This window comes from Macrobrachium rosenbergii, chromosome 56, assembly GCF_040412425.1.
Source record: "Macrobrachium rosenbergii isolate ZJJX-2024 chromosome 56, ASM4041242v1, whole genome shotgun sequence".
In the NCBI taxonomy this organism is placed as follows: domain Eukaryota; kingdom Metazoa; phylum Arthropoda; class Malacostraca; order Decapoda; family Palaemonidae; genus Macrobrachium; species Macrobrachium rosenbergii.
The window spans coordinates 18,775,057-18,792,829 of NC_089796.1; the positions used below are offsets into that span (position 1 = coordinate 18,775,057).

Consider the following 17,773-nt stretch of genomic DNA (forward strand, 5'->3'; position numbering starts at 1 on the left):
CACCAGAAACCTGCCCTCGTTACCTGAGAAACTGAACAGTTCCTCAGAGTTTAGAAACAGGGCAAAGCCCCTTACTTCTTGAGCTCTCACCTGGATGGTTGATCCTCCTCCTCACAGGATAACCTGTACACCCACTTGATGGCTTCCTGAAGCCATAGAGAGTATTCTTGAAAATCTCCTCCTTGTGACTGCCAGTGCTAACAAGAAGACACAGACACTGGTCTGAGAGGTTGGGTCCTTTTCAGATATGTTTGCACAGCTTGCAATGGATGCAAAAGCATCTCATCTGAATCCTGCCCAACAAAGCCCCAGAGGTTAGGAAATCAAAAAAATCTTGAATTTCTTTTCAGAAACTGATGTAGTCTGAGGTTTTGCCACAATGTTGGATAAGATATTAAAGGATGTGCAACTCACCATCGCACTTAACTAAGGCTGAGGTCAGCAAAGAAACAGAACTAAGAGTAAGGACTTGGTCTAAAGACTCCTTCAAGAATTATGAGTTAAGCTGTGAAGGGCAAGCATAGCATAATACTCAAGAGCCAAAACCTTCCAAGATGGGCAAGACTGTTCAAAGTTACTTTGTGCATGGATAAGTTCTCCAAGGTGGAGATCAATACACCTTAGTTTGAGAATTTGATTCAAGGTATAGAGACAGCTTTCCATGCAGAGGCATATATTTGACAAACGTAATTAGGCTAGGATCTACAAAGCAAATCATACAACTCCAACGGTGACTTCTTATCTGCTCCCCAATTATGATCAGATACAGTTTCTAAAATATAAAAAAAGCTGTTTAACCTTCAATTTCAGGCCATCAAAAAGACTAAACTATGTGAGTTTAGAGTAAAATCATAATAAAAAATTCACTACTGTACCTTTTCAAAAGGTAAAATAGTAACCTTTTGAATTTAAGATACAAAGCTGCAAAGAACCACCATGGGCACTTACGATGCTCACTCTTGCTGTCAATCTGAACACTGACAGCTGTGGAGCCTGTGCAGGAACTGGGACTCTAGGGGCAACCACAAGAAACTGTAATAACAAATTTACTGGCTGTCGCAGGGCATAAACAACTAGGACAAAAAGGATCGGGTACACATCCATACTCACTATGCCAGGGTTGGCCAGAAAAATTAGCCATTATCTATATACCACTTATGTTAATGAGCTTGGGTAGTTTGCAGAACAGGAGCAGGCTCTGACACTACCTCTGAGCAGAAGCTCAGTCCATGTTTCCAATGTTTAGTGTTACTTGGGGGGTCCAGAAGGGCAAAGCCCCCCAGCCAGATCGTGGCATGGCACCCTAAACCAGGTTAGGAAGGAAAGGTCTGGTTAAGTCAGGGCACAGCATGCTAGGAAAGGTTAGGTTTGTTGTCTTAACTGGCCCCATGCACTTAAACTATAGACTGTGTTATCTTCCTTGATTTTATGAAATTTAGGTTGTCAAGACCAGCACTGAGGATGAACTGCATTATGCAACATATTGATTTTTCCCCTTCAAAAAGTATCCATCCCTTATCATTCAGACCACCAAACCCAAGTCTTGGGCATGCAATTAATGGTACGGTAATACTTTACTTTAGTTACACGGCCTGATTCCTGCCAGTCGTCATCTGAGACAGGTTCCTCATACATACTATATAGACATAACCTTGCCTATAATAATCCTGACCTAACCAGGTCTCACCTACCTAACCTAACTTAGGGCAACATGCCTTGACCTGGTCAGGGGGAGAGAGCTTCACCCCCCTGCACGCCACCTCAACAAGGCCACGGGCTAATCTGTCCCGGTCGGTGACTGGCAGGAATCAGGCTGTGCAAATTAAGTAAAGTTTTACCATTGGTACACTCAACTGTCTAGGTTTAGCCTAGGCAATACCCTACTCTAGGCTTCCCTTGCGTATGTTCGCCTTAAGGCCCATAGGTTAGACCACATTAGGTTATGCATATTGGCTAAGCAGCCTAACCTAAGCTATAGGCTATGGAAAAGACCTTGAAAATCAATTTAAAATAGTCTTTTAATTCCAATAAAGTATACTGATACAACTGTACTACCTGCGTGTAGCCAACTTCCATTACAAACTGCCGGTAAATTAGGTAATGCCCAGGTATGACCAACTGAATATGGAGTGAAATTGCACACCATGTTTCCTGACAACATAATTAGAGTTGAAGAGTGAAACACACTTCACACAATGCTAAACTCACTCGGTATTCCATTTGCATCCGGATGTCTTAATTCATGAGCATCTATAAGCACAGTATAACAAAATACATGCACGTAATTACCTGTGGGGACGGTTCTACATTTCAGGGTATGGTTTGTTGTTAGGAACTCTTTTGTATTCAAATGTTTAGTTTATTCACTGAATGACAGATCTGAATGTGAATTTACCTTATTTTATTAATTTAATTATTTTTATATCTATCATAATTTAAACAAAACAATTCATGTAGGTTTAAACTTACTTTCAATTGTTGATATAGATTTTATAATAGAGAACAGTTCTAACGTTGACCTACAGGTGACACTGCGTTTGTCCGTTATTGTGCGTCTAATTCCCGTTTGGTTTTTCTGATGTTACTGTGCAATTGCACTTCAAGCTCGTCTATCTAGAATATCTTATCTCTTTGTGACAGATCTTCATTCATTTGTTATATTACCAGTTCCATGAACTTTGTATTTTTTGTTATCTCAACGCTCTGCTTTTCAGATTTTTCTCATTTCACTCTTAATATCTGCCAGCCACTTTTCCTGAACAATATTAATATCATGATGATTCGTAGATTCTCTTGCTCATCCTACCTGAGTTTCATATAATTTCTTTGATATATTATCATGCCATTGCCGTCATTAATTCATCATGAGTAGTAAGTAAAAAACACGTAAAAATACTAATCTACCTCCTTTTATAAAAGATATATTATCTGAAGCTTCAAAAAGCTACACAATCCAACAGATAAGCATATCAGTTGCGACAATAAATGCATGGCAGTTCCTCATGATAAGTTACATACAGTAGCTCAGCTCATCAATAGTACAGGCAGTGCAAAGTAGCATTCACATATAAAAATCCAGTTATATTGAGATTTGTTACGAATAATGATAGTCATTGTAACGGTAATGATAATATCAATAGGAAGGAAATGTGAACATATGCCAATAAATGTAAATTTTACAATTCATCCCGTTTCGGGGAGGCAGATAGAGGCATAAATGTGAGATTACAAGAACATAAAAAGCAATCGGAGATTTTTATCAAAATAGTGCTGTCGCAGAATTCAGAATCAAATTATGGATTAGATGGAAGTAAAAACAATATTCAAGACCAATAAAGCAAGCTGTAGAAGGGTAAAGGAAGGTGCTTAGGTAAATATTCGCTCCACCATAGATTGTAATAAACTTTTTACTCATGGAGACAGACATATAGACAAACTAATTTGCAATTCCATAAACTGAGATTTAAACATAATTCTCAAGACCTCTGATACTGTGCTATCCTCGTCTCTTCCCACGCTCTGTTAGATGATTAGTGCTGTCAGTGCACCTGTATGAAATACTAAAGGATGCTTGTAGCGCTCCTTCGGCCCCTAGCTGCACCCACTTTCCAGACGTTTGCTTACCTCGATTCTGGTTCCTTCTTCCATCTTGCTATCCAGCCAACCTATATCTTCTTAGTGCAAATGTTTTTTCCTTCAGTTCTTTGTACTTCATCTCATTAATTTCCTGAATGTCGTTACCTTTAACTACTTTATTCGCTCAATGGCTGAAAATGGCCCAGTGCTTGACTATACAGCCCAAAAAAGCCTTTTCTCCCATGGGCTGTCGAAGCGATAGTACAGAAACAATAGACTCTGATGCTGAAGGTCATTTACTGTATCCAAATCATCTGACAACCAAAAAACGACCAACACACAAAATGAAAGACAAAGTCAGGCGATGTCGGCGCTTAGAAAGTAGATATAAGGAAACAACCATTACGAATGTGTTTATATTTTTACTCGGCTTTGTACAAAATTACTTAAGATTTTTGTTTATTTTCTCATATTCCTGTCCAGTTGACTGATAAGGTCCGTGGTGCTTATTTGCCGACTATGGTGTTGCAGGAGCGTATCTGTGTGTGTGTGCGCGCGCTCGCGCCTTGTTAATATGTGTTTTGCAGCTACAGAGAAATACTGGAGAAATTTAAGATAATGAACCAGTACCTTGCACTTCTAAGCACCATTACAATATCTCTAAATCCTATAAGCATCAGCATTCATGACACTGCCAGAAGGCTGTCTCACAGTCCTGCATTAATGAAACAAAAGCTACTGGTTTTGGGCAGTGTAACAATGTAATATGCTATCAGATAGAATAAAACGCAGTTTTACATAAAGGAAATAGTTGGCTGAGGCGCTGAAGAGTGGAAATAACATACTGAAGGCAGGCATAGCCAAAAAAACTGTTGTTAAAAGATGACTCTGAAAATTAATTTGAGGTAAGAACGACTTTACAAAAGTTGAAGATGAAGAGGCTCTAAAAGTTGACGGGATCCCTTGTGAGATGATACATTATGAAGTAGAAAGCTGTAGCCAACTTTTTGTCAGCTTAAGCGAGAGCAATCCAGGAGGTGGAAGGAACAACTGAAAAGATTACAGATGAGTATACACTTACCAATACTACCTGGAACGTCTTGTGGTTATCCAGCGACTGCCATTTTCTTTCAGTTGAAGGTTTAACCTTGGGACCGAGAACATAAACTTTAGGTTTCAGATATTATCACTCATTTAGATATATGCTTAACCCTGTATCAACCAGCACCCACTTTTTAGCCTTTTACTTTACATCCATTACCGCTTCCTGTCTGCCAACTTGCTGTCCGACCAACCTCTCTATTTTGCTTCTTGAAGCAACTGCGGGTTTTCTTTACAAGCATTAACTGGCTGAGACATTTAAATCTTCAAATTCAAATGGCCCTTGTTAGTTGATGTGTTTCCACCAAAGTACCGTTACTTTCATAAACATCCTAGTTTAAGGGGCGATTTTTCATAGGTTTTGATTTTCTTATTATGGGATTTTATCATCACGAGTCAAAATTTTGCAAGATAGGAGGATGTTTTAAGTTATCATTATCTTTTTTCTATCTCGTCATCTCTGCAAATATGTCGCATTTTTATCTTACTTCGCCCATAGTCTTTTTTTTTTTCTTCCACTTATCTGTCTGTCAGTTGGAGAGTTAAAAATATTTAGATGTGAAATCAATTAGTTTTCATTGTTCAGCCATACAAACTTCCTTATCATGGCGATCTAAAGCATATTTCATTCATCTTTACTCTTCAACCGAGCAACGAACAGTTATACCTCGAGTCACACTCACACACCACGGATTTTCACGAAACTTAATGTTTAATTCATGTAAAGATTTGATGGTGATCTGGCTCCAATGTGGTGAATTTCATGTAGTGTTCCAGATGACAGATGAGCAGTATATATATATATATATATATATATATATATATATATATATATATATATATATTTATATGTATATAATTATGTATATGTAATATATATATACATATATATATATATATATATATATATATATATATATATATATATATATATATACTATTACAGTAGGGTATATATCTATCTATCTATCTATACAGTAGAAGGTATATATCTATCTATCTATCTATCTGTATGTGTATATATATATATATATATATATATATATATATATATATATATATATATATATATATATATATATATATATATACACGTGTGTGTGTATGTATGTATGTATACAGAAGAGAGAGAGAGAGAGAGAGAGAGAGAGAGAGAGAGAGAGAGAGAGAGAGAGAGAGAGAGAATGTTTATTTATACTACACTATTGACACATCAAAATTCAGGTAGAGGAAAGGCCCCGGAAATGAGTATAAACGTAATATTCTGTAGAGAACCTGCATGTCAAGTTCTTTGTACATTTAGACTTAGTAAAGGAAACAACTATGAGAGACGACTCTCTATAAAAATAAAAACTATTCGTTCTTCAAAAACTTTCGCAAGAAATGTTCACAAAAGAAAGTACCGGATGGCTGATGGATATAGATTTGCTTGTACAGAATAAGTGCTCATCTTGGTAAACGTTGCCGTGCTCAAAATCGTCTGATTGGCAGAAGAAATTGACACACCCCACCACGCCTCAGGAATCTTGTTTCTCATTGGTGAATGTGGTGCATCTTCAGCTAAATTTTCTGTAATTTTAAGACCGATGTGCTAATTTTACTTCCGCCCAAAGCTCAATATTGCCTCTTTTTCAACAAAGAAATGAGGGACTTCAATTTCCTGAAAACGGCAAAACCACTTGTTGGTAATAAAAGCTGAAAAATTTTCTAAATGTAAACAACCACCAGTTGCTTCCATGAGTCCCAAAATACGGAAATAAATATACCATACCCTCGTAAATAACCATTGGGTATTTAAATAAAGGAAATACATGGCAAAATAGTTATCATTCTATTTGGACTGATAATCTTAGACTTATGGTACCCGAACTCTATTCCATTCAGGATAATTTCTTCCATACTCATTGACGATGGCTGATATGGTAAGCCGGTCCGGATTGGGCAAAGTACCTTGGGCTGTTGGGCAGAGCCGGCAGACGAAACCACTGCCCATTTTCTGAGAGGACCTGTTGCCAAGCTGGATACCTGTTGAGAGTCATCAAAATCTAGCTTGATTTTTCATAATGTCATCAAACGTAAGTGCCACTGAATTTTAGTTGACATATGAGCTTATTTAAATTTATACAAAACATTCTAGCAATGCTTTTGATTTTGGAGTTATTTCATGAATTATACATAACGCCGTGTTACATAAATCACCACTACGTCTTGGTTGGGCCCACTTTTATGTTAAAATGTGTCAATTTTCACGAGTGAATTTATTTTTCTTTTGTTTTAATGCCCTCTTTTTAATATGCCTGCATAGAAGAATGATTTAGAAAAGGTAACTATGGTTACTTGATTACTCGTAAGCAAAAATATTTCAAGGTCGTCTATTACCCCGGGGCTTTCAAATGTGATTTAAGTACCTGTTACCAGGTGGGTAGGCCTAGTGAACGGTAAGTTGTAGATGTTCTTTCAGCAGTGTATATATATGTTTGAATTTTTCTTCTAAATGGTTATTAAATTCTATAGTAGGAATTATGAATATTGCAAAATTGTTGCGGGATCTATTCTATAAACTATTTGTCACTTCTGTGGAAGATCGCTTATTGTGTTTTGCGGCAGAATATAGAATATATATTTAAACAACTTCTGCCTCTTGTATTCTGGAGATGTTCAGGGTACGCATTATGTCATTTAAGTCAAAGGGTACGCATTATATCATGTAAGTATAAGGGTACGCATTGTCATTTAAGTATAGCCCAGCTTATACAACGATCGTTTAGACTGGGCATTGTAAAGCTACAGGCTTATCCTACAGGCTAGTAGAGGAGGCTCAGGTTCCGTTATAGGCCTAACCCAGGCCTAGGCTCTCTGGATTATATATATATCTAAGCAGCATGTTACGTCATAGCCTAGCATTGTGTTATTGCCTGGGGGATGAATAGGTAGAACTAAGCAATAGCTCTGCATCGGGTATTACTTTGGAAATTGATTGTTCCTATAGCCTAGTATTTTGGTTGCTTATATTTTGTCAGTCGGCTGTAATTATCCCGTAATTAACCTCAGAAGTTGTACACTGGCCATCCTGGAATGCTATCGCACATGTGCGGTGTTGTAGGGGAGCTTTTGGTAAAAAGTGGAGTTTACTTGACGGGGAGGTGTGTCCAGGGTGGCTTAGCCTCCCGGCTAAGTAACACAGCCTGCTAGGTTAGGTTAGGGTACGTTAAGTTAGTTTAGTTCTTTTTATAATAGGTTTCCTTAGCAGATCCCTTCTTAAACATATGGCTCCCTGACGACTTGCGCATGTTTGGAATCACCCCATAACTACTACATGGCGGTCCGGTCTATCTCCCAGCGTTTCCGAAACCCTGCGTTCCCAAAGGGTCCCCAACCATGTTGGGTAGATATGAAGTTAATAATAATTGACTAACGATAACGCCACCTCCTTCATCAGCAACACTAAAACTATAGGAAAAATCAATTTCCAAGGTAACAGTCCATGCGGAGCTCTTACTTAGGGATACTGATGAATACATACATAGCATTCGAAGTGTTAAATTGGCTAGGCCCACAGTTGGGCTAGTTTAGCTAGACTTAATATTTTTAATGGCAGTACCCTAACTCAGATTAATAGGATGCCCAGCTGGATTTCAGGGAAAGCTGTAGTGACGTTCGGCAAAACCTTGCGTGATGTTGAAATTTTCCTTTCCAACTTTTTAAAGTTCTCATGGTTAGGCTAATAGGCTATTGTGGATATCCTGAACATGTTAACAGGTATGTTTGAATGGTTAAGCAGTAGAGTAGATGTTGCCTATTGATTAATGCAGATGCATTGCTAGGCCTATGTCAAGTGCTGCAGATAAAACAGTTTTGTCATTGTAGTATTGTACTTGTGTTTAAGATACTTCATTATTATCATGACAGGCAAAGTCTATTTGGTTAGAATAATTACCGATAGGCCTAGTGGGGAAATTATATTATTTATACAGATGTGTTTGCCTATACTTTTTATATATGTAAATTAGTTACTGTACTGTGACTTACTTTCATAGTTATTGTTACTGTGCTTTGCTTTGTTAGGCTAGAGTTTCTTGATTGGCACTTACTTGTTTATTTAGCCTCTATTGAGAGTAACCTATTTCTGTGCATGTAGTTTTTTAATGTTTGTGATTTTTATTGGTTTTATCTCATTTTTCTTTGCAGCCTGTGTTGTATTCTTATTTTAGAAGCTCCTGCTCATGGAGGGTCAGAATTGGTAAGTAATCGAGATTATTCCTTAGGAGTTACCAGGAATATTTTTATTTAATGTAGGGGCAGTTTCTCTTGCTGTTTTCCTTCATATTCATTGGGTCTGTTATGCATAAGTTTTGGTGATAATGATAAATAAATTTAATATTCTTTTAAATTTTTAAAGAGGGGTTAGAAAAATTTTATGAATGGGGGTGTATTTCGGTTGAAGTTCCCTCATATTCAGTTTTTTATTGGTAATGCCATTGGTCCGTGAAAGTTGTTCTTTTATTAGAAATAAGTAGTATATTTTGGCATTCAAAAATTTTTATTCTCCATTTCTGTTTTATAAATACAAGGCAGTAAATATTATTCAGTCTTACTGGGACAGTTGACCTCAGGGACTGGTGGACTCAAGTAATTTACTGTTTGTTAAACATGTTTTTTGTGCCCAGTTTTGGCTTTGGTGAAAAAGTTGTATCTTTATGAATGCCTTGTATGTAAAAAAAAAATTCAAATTGAAGAGATCATTTTTGCATGCAGTTTCATTGCTGCTAACAAGTGTTGATTACTGTACCATTCATACCATACTTGAGGTAGATTAGGGGACTGCTTCCAGTTACTTTCTCACTTGAGAGTGTAGTTAGTGAATGCAATTATATACTGTAAAATTTTTTAATTTACTTGATATGAAGTTTTAGTAATTGGTTTATGCTTCATGATTATTTATTATTGACATATGTGAAAAATCTTATTTCATATATTTTTTTTTTTATCTTTTCCAGTTTTGGCTCATAAAGGCATTGATTATGAGACTAGGGCAGTAAATCTTTTAAAAAAAGAACAGGTAATATTTTTTATATTTTTGTAAAAGATATAACTTTGTAATTTTAAATCTCATGGTCTTTGTAGGTTATTTAATCTTCTGTATTTCATGTTCATGTTTTTCTGACAAGTTGTGTTGAGTTCTTGGATTACAGTTTGTTTGGTGACATTGTGTAACTGATTTGTTGTTATATAAATGAAGATGCGACAGGATTTTTTGAAAAATTTTATTCTTTCTTTTAGAGTTGAACCAGTGTTTATTTTCCTATTTAGGTCAGTGATGAATTTAAGAAGACAAATCCTATGGGGCAGGTACCAGCCCTGTTCATCAACAACCAAACCTTAACTCAGTCGGTGAGTAATGTTTAATTTTCATTATAGTATAACATTTTGTCAATTTTATAGAGTCCCAACTCCTTAACCAAAATATGTAAAGCATCCTATGAAAAGAAAGTTTCGCAGAAGGTGACATCAAGTAAACAACCTTGGATGTTGAGCAGAGTTTTTTTTTTTTTTTTGCTGGACAATATTTTTGAAAAAATTTAGCAATGTAATTGAAAAGTCAAAGTTCATGCCCAAGCAGCTGGCAAAGTACCTGGGTACGCTGTTAGATATAGCAGTGGCAAGGGTCTTTCTGTTACAGTTACATCAGCTGACTAAAGAACGTCTCAGTACAGTTCTTGTAACGATAGGAACAACCAGACCATCTTTGGCAGGGGCACAGATAGGTTATGATGGCTGGACTGTATTTCTCATATTACAGTACAGTAGTACATAAAATGAAATTGTGTTGTAGAATAGGTCATGCCAAAATTAAGCAAGGTGCTATTCGTTTCGCACAAATTATCCACTATTTAAAATATTTTAAAATTTTCTCTTTTTTTTTTTCCATTGTTTGAATTATATTCAGGAAAAATGTTTTCATTGTTATTTTATGGAAATAACACCTTTACAGACTAGCATCATGGAATATATAGAGGAAGTGTATCCACAGCAGCCATTGTTACCCAAGGACCCAGTACTCAGGGCAAAGGTTTGTTGTAAATATTTGTTCTGTGGTATTAGTACAGTATTATAAATACTGTATATACAAAGAACTTCTCTCATGACATTGTTACTTTGATATGGTCATGACTTGATAATTTAATTTTTGTAAACCATTTTAAAATCTTCATTTTGAAATTTTGTAAAATATTGGGATATTCTTGCTATACTGTATTTCAGTTGTTGATGATTTTCTTTCTTGGATTCCATTAAGGTACGTGAGATTTGTGAAATTATTGGCTCTGGCATTCAGCCTTTGCAGAACTTGTCAGTTTTGCAGAAAGTTGGAGATGAGAAGAAAATGGAGTGGGCGCAGTTCCACATCAACAAGGGTTTTGTAGGTAATTATTGATGTGCAGTGTACAACAATTTGTTAGTTATTTAAATATTTTGAGGAGTGCTATTTAAATATTTTGAGGAGTGCTATTTTGTATTTGAAGTCTGAATGAACATAAATTCAACTGTTTTCATATAATTAACATTAGTTACAATTATACCTAAGTACAGTATGTTGATAATCAGAATTTTTTTCAGCGTCAAATGCAAATTTTGAATGAGATTTTCATGGTTTTTTTTTTTTTTTTTTTTTCCAGTATGATATCAAGAAAGTATTCTGATAGATTAAGATTAGGTTTGTGGGGACTCAATGGCAATTGTAATTGTGGGAATTATGTATTAATATTTGTTTCAATAGTCATCCTGGAATATCATTTTACAGCGCTGGAGCAGGTGTTAGCAAAAAGTTCTGGTAAATACTGTGTGGGTGACCAAGTTTCCCTGGCAGATTGCTGTCTTGTGCCTCAAGTCTACAATGCAAACAGGTTCGTTTACATGATCAATAGTAGTTTCTTTTAGGGGTGTAAAAGAGTTCTAGACATATTTTAAAAGTTCAACAGTTTTATTCCAAACCAAGTGACTTGAATTTTTTAGTAAAAGTTATTAATGCTCCTGTTAGACTCATGTTTTCGGGTGTTTGTGGAGAATTTGATCATATCTATTCAGGTAGAAAGATACATTTTTGTATGAATCGCGGCAGATTTATATTGCAGATCAAATGATTAATTTTATTAGATTTAATGGAGTAAATGATAAATTTTTTTTCTGGAAATGCATGATATGGATTGGATTGATGTAATACTCTCAAAGAATGTTTATCATTGTGCCCGGTATAATCGCTGCTGTTGTATGCTGTAGCTACTATGTGGGCTTGTGTTTTGGTGGGGTTATTTATTTTACCCTTCTACATATCAGCTGTGGAATGGCTTCCTGCTTATTGCATGTTCCTAAAAGTTCCTGTTTTTAAGGTGTGCCTAACACATTATATGAGGTTGACATTATTTGTGTACTTGTTCCTTTATTAATTTTTTCTTTTGAGGCATGGTTAGACAAGAACATGTGGAGCTGTCTCATCCCAAATTTTATAGTGATTGAAAGAGAAGTATCAGTTTCTTATCAATGATTTGTATTTCAAGGTTTTCATCAGTTGGAAAGTTGTTTAAACTCATTGACACCAAACTACAATAGTGTTTGTTGGATCCTGAAATTATAATTTATCCAGAATCCATCCCTAAAACAGTAACCTACATGTACAGTATTCCTCATACAGTGTGACCAGAGGGTTAAGTATATCTTAGTTTAACCAGACCACTGAGCTAATTAACAGTTCTCCTAGGGCTGGCCCAAAGGATTAGATTTATTTTACGTGGCTAGAACCAACTGGTTACCAGCAACGGACTACAACTTATTGTGGGATCCGAATCACATTATGACGAGAAATTAATTTTATCACCAGAAATAAATTCTTTAATTCTTCATTAGCCAGTGTGGAGAGTTAACGCTGGGCCAACAGCATGCTAGCAACAGCCTTGCATTTCAACGAAGGACTGTGACCAGAGGGTACCTGAATATAAAACCAATATGTATTACCTAATGATTGAGTTAACATGAGTCAGTTATATAGGAAACATTTTATTAGATTTCTCACATTTTACATTTTTCATTTATTTTTTTGTTGAGGTATTGCTGATTACTTTGAAAATAGTTAGGAGTCACTTAAGGTTAGTATTCTTATCTTCTCAGCTTGATCAAGAAGAGTTTGGTCAGTGTATTTTAAATGAAGGGTAGGGTAGATTTTCTGTTCCGATATTGCAAAAGGCTTATCATTCACACTACATCATGCAGTATTCTGTCAGTATTTGAATTTCTTGGATAACTCAAGATGTGTTCACAAATAAAAATCAGCAAAAAAATAAAAACCAGACCAGATTTTTTTATTTAGGTAGTGATGCTTATATTGTGAACTTTAAGTGGAAAATTATTCTATAGACATTCCAAAGTAGAATTGAAAACAGAAATATTGCAGATCTAAATTTAGATGATTAATTTGATGTATGGTACAGTAATTGATTGGAATAATTAATATACATATGGTAATTCATATGAATATTTAAGGAATTATACTGATGATTGTCATTGTTCAACTCAGCATCTAGCTAGTGTGTATATAACACAATTTGTAAATGTAAGTGGAGGTTATGAAACACCGTTGTGTATTACTACTGCAGTCATTGGTCATAGTCCATAAGATGATTATTCAAATGGTGTTACCATAAGTTAATCTGCTGATAGTCTCTCACATGTTGGTGTTGAGACTGTAGTAGCCAGAATACAGTGAACCCCCCCGTATTCACGGGGGATGCGTACCACACCCCCCCCGCGAATAGCTAAAAATCATGATACTTAAACCTCTAAAAACACTTAGAACTGCCCATTTTCATAGTTTAAACACAAGGAAAACCCTGTAAAATGCTTTATACCTGAGTATTTTAATAGTTTTATCACAGAAAGTGCATTTATTCATGAAAATGGTATGAAAATACTGTAATTAGTGAATATTTTTAGTGAAAAATACAGCGAATGGGCGAATTTTCTGAATAATGGCTAGGTATGTTCCACAGAAAACCCATGAATCGTGAGTCCACAATCATGAGAACAAACACGGGCTTTACCAACCATCTTTACCTAGCAGTTCATTTTATGAAGAGAAAAAAGTAATAAAAATGTTTAATTTTTTAGGCGACTGCAAAATTACCAGTTAAAATGGCAGTAAAGTGAAGGTTCTGGAAAACAGAAAATTGCTTAATATATGACTGTGAGGTAGATGGAACTGAAGGACTGATCAAAGGCACTAACTCAGGAAATACAAATTTTCATGCACTCCATTTGGTAATAAAATGCTTGACCATGATCTTGTGCCCAAGCAGCTTGTAAAAAAGATAGTTTACTATACCTTATAATGTTGTGGTTTAGATGAGTTCAGATGTAAAGTTAGGTATAGTTAAAAAAGTCAAGCAGCATATTAGGTAAAGACCTAAGTGAATGATGAAATGTGAAAGGTAGAAAGCAGTGCAATGGGACTGAAGAGATGTTGCAAACAACCTGTAGAAATGGGTACCCTGAAGAACATAACCAGTGTCTATACCATGTATTTCTGTAAACTAATAGTTTCTTTTGGAGAACCTTTTTTGCATTTCGTTGTGATATCACTGTACACATCATAGTGTTTTAATAATTTTCAAGTACAGTATGCAAACTCTAAAAACACGGGTATATAGGGGAAAATCTGTTGCTTTTCCAGAATACTTAAAAGTAAAGAGAGCAGGAACAGGACTGAATATTATGCACTTAAAAGTAAAGAGAGCAGGAACAGGACTGAATATTATGTTAAATGCAGAAATGTTAGTCATTTCATTGTCTTGATATAGATGGCAGCATGAGTCAGATCATCATAAGTTTTCAAGCTAGATTTGTAAATGGTTTTTAAGCTGATAACTTCATTTGTTATCTCTTTGAGTTTTTGAAAGTTTTTTAATGGATTCTGTAATCCTTGGCAGACATTTTTGTTTGTTGGCATTTGCCCTTGGAAACTTGGGTTTGTGATAAGATCTAGATTTATTCTGCCCAATAGGAATGAAATAAATTTTGCTTTCTTTTATTCAATCCATCTAGTATCCACTGTACTGGATTTGTGGATGTGACCCTCATATATTTTTCAGCCACCTTATTTTCTTGTTATTCTTTGAGATTATTGTTAATTTGTTTCCTAATGATAATAGACTTTGATATAAGGTCTAAACTGCCTTTTGCAGTTTGTCCCTTTTTGGCATGCTTTCATGGACTTGTGTTAAATTTACTTTGTTTTTCACCCTAATGTTTTGGCCACTCGCCCATTCCCTCTGTGTTGCTTGTATAGTACTCTTCGCCATTCCCACTGTGTTGCTTGTATAGTACTCTTCATATTACTAGATTGTATTTTTTATTTGCTATTGCTTTATCTGAAAGGGTGTTTATACAGTTACTACCCACCTTATGAACGAGTTATATTCCAGGTGGCCATTTGTATCTTTAATTGTTCGTAAGTGGGTTTTCAGTTTGTAGTGCATAATTTCTGTTGAAAAAGATAAAAAGAAGAAAAGATTTTGATTCCTGCAATAATCAAACTTTAGTATTTTTTCCATGCTTGAAACCTCAGCGTCAGTGACCCTGGTAGTTGTGACACCATATAACCCACAATTAAATCAATCAATCAATCAACCATGCTTTGAAAGTTATGAACTTAAGAGAATTTCGCAGGAGTAGCATCTGACATTGGAAATTCATAGACAACAATACACAACACCATCAATAAGAGAATTTTGCAGGAGTAGCATCTGACATTGGAAATTCATAGACAACAATACACACCACCATCTATTGACCAAAATACATGCTAAACATTTCTTATGTGGAGAGGAAATATAGAAGATGGAAATTCATCAAAAAACGAGGTAAATCGGGAAGATAGAAATATAAGCAGGAATATTTTACAAGAACGAAAGAGTATTCTTGTGATTATCAGAAGAATACAGGTTAAGTAATCACGAGAATACTCAGGGCAATCAGGGATGGGGTTAAAGGAACAGGTTCTTCATCTTCCTAGTGTTCTTCTGTTCTTTGTAAAAAATTCTTGCTAGCAGAATAGGCACGCAGAGCAAAATTTGAACATACAGGTGGCAAGGGGGAGAGCTCCAAACACAATTTTAACTTGTGACCCTGTCTGTTCGTATCTCAGAATTTTCATAACATGAATGGTTGTAAGTAAGGTGGTGACTCTAGTGCCATATCACAATAGTGAGGTTGAATTTAACGGGTTTGAAGCTCACAGCATCTCAAATACAGGCAGTCCCCGGTTATTGGTGGGGTTCCGTTCCCGACGGCGTGACAACAACCAAAAATCGGCGATAGTAGCACTGATCCCTGGTTAGCGGCGCCAATAACCGGTGATCAGCGCCGCCGATAAGAGGCGATCAGCGCCGATAACCAGTTATCAGCGACGAAAATCTGATTATCGTCATCGCTAGACAAGCGCTGTAAAATTGGATCACCGGTAACCGAGGCTGCTGATAACCGGGAACTGCCTGTATCTTGATTTTGTTGGTTGGGGTTCTTGTACACTTCAGGTATGTAGCATAATTCTGTCAAGTTGTTTGATGTACTGGGAACTATACTGTCTTTTCATGATGTTAATTTTGCTGATTATACTTTACCACTGGGAGTAGGACTATGAGTGTTGTCATTAATTTTCTTAGTGATAAATTTGTACTTGATGCTTGTGCCTTGACTTTGACTTTATCTTTAAAGCTTGAGTTTCTGCATATACATAATTGCTTTGTGCCTTGTAATATGAATTTTTAAGAAATTGGGTTGCATGTTGCTTGATGGGATTTGATAAGCTATTACTGGATACCTGCCGGGTTTTGAGCTGAATGCTTTACACTGACCATCTGTGTAGTTGTTACTGCCACCTCATTTTTGTATACATAAGGCTTCTTTAATGATTCAGGAGTGTAAACACATCCTGTAGGGAAATGTTTGATTCCAACATTTTGTCTTTACAGATTCAAAGTGGATATGTCTGCATTTCCAATAATCTCTCGCGTACATGATGCTTTGACATCTCTGGAGGCCTTCGAGGCTGCACATCCCTCCAAACAGCCAGATTGCCCAGAGGATCTCAAATAGGTTTAATACAGTTTTGTTATGATGGCATTTTTAAAATTAATTTGGTTTTTGGCAACATGTTTATTTGGGGGTAGATTAACATTGGAAATTATTTTCATTCAGGTATTACCTGTTTGGAAGTCGGCTCTTTTCTTAATTGCAGTCGTCATACTGTGGAATTTTTCAGCAGCATCTCAAGTGATGCTATGGTTTTTTATTTCTGTCTTTCAAGAGATTGATAGCATAATTTTGTTTTGTGCCTGTAAGCTTCATTGCTCAATCTTGGTATATTTTGCCGTTACTGATCATTTTTGGCTGACTTAACAGGTGGTGGTATAATTTCAAGGTTATTTTCAATTCAGTGTGCCATTCAGCATCAAAACTGTCATAACAGAAATGTAATTAACCAATGACTTATAGGAAATCGGTTGGAAATTACAGTTTACAGTAATTGAACACTTATGGAATAGATGTTCATGTACTTTGCTGTGACCTCAAAAATGTTTATCAGAAAATTTTTTAGAAACTACTGTTGTTTCTACTATATTTTTTAATGAAATACAGTATTTTGGTAACAGGAAGTTTTACTATCCATGGCGTAGTACCAATAGAGAATATTATTAGGGAAAGATCACACAGTGGTAGCAGGTTGTTTTGCCAAAAATTAATTATTTTTAGAGAAAATCTGGTATAAATTTACAAACTGAAGTAAGGTGTAGGTTGAAGATTGAAACTTATGTTTACAGTATTCCGAGTACAGTGTACGCACAACAAAGAAGGTTAAGTACATTCACTTGATCAGTTTTCCCCATGGAAAAGGCCCTGATTAATAAAGACGAAATAAAAGATGTCATAAGCTGCAAACATAGGAGTTACAGATCCAAGACATTTATTTAGAGATAGTGTGTTAGTCATTTCTGGAAGGTTCAAGCATGTGGACTAGAAAATCCCTTCTAAGGTCACATTATTAAACTTA

At 35.8% G+C, this 17,773-nt stretch overlaps 2 protein-coding genes across 4 annotated transcripts in view; one reads left to right on the forward strand and one right to left on the reverse strand.

Annotated features, from left to right (window-relative positions):
- The window catches only part of Ttc19 (tetratricopeptide repeat domain 19), a 62,975-nt gene extending 60,639 nt beyond the window's left edge, over positions 1 to 2,336 (reverse strand). The window contains exon 1 of one of the 2 annotated variants that reach the window (XM_067100511.1): positions 2,290 to 2,336. The gene's annotated coding sequence lies outside the window, so the exon portion shown is untranslated. The remainder of the gene's footprint in view (positions 1 to 2,289) is intronic. The other variant, XM_067100512.1, reaches the window with a different exon arrangement.
- Positions 2,337 to 6,580: 4,244 nt separating this feature from the next.
- On the forward strand, positions 6,581 to 17,372 carry LOC136836412 (maleylacetoacetate isomerase-like). Of its 2 annotated transcripts, none has more exons than XM_067100622.1 (8): positions 6,581 to 6,752; positions 8,866 to 8,917; positions 9,675 to 9,736; positions 9,988 to 10,068; positions 10,670 to 10,747; positions 10,973 to 11,099; positions 11,477 to 11,579; positions 16,695 to 17,372. In XM_067100622.1, the coding sequence occupies exons 1-8, from the start codon at positions 6,741 to 6,743 to the stop codon at positions 16,816 to 16,818; spliced, it is 639 nt and encodes a 212-aa protein (XP_066956723.1). In that variant the 5' UTR covers positions 6,581 to 6,740; the 3' UTR covers positions 16,819 to 17,372. The 2 variants fall into 2 exon arrangements, with proteins under 2 accessions (XP_066956723.1, XP_066956724.1); XM_067100623.1 differs by lacking the exon at positions 6,581 to 6,752 and adding an exon at positions 7,249 to 7,340.
- The last annotated feature ends 401 nt before the right edge of the window (positions 17,373 to 17,773 follow it).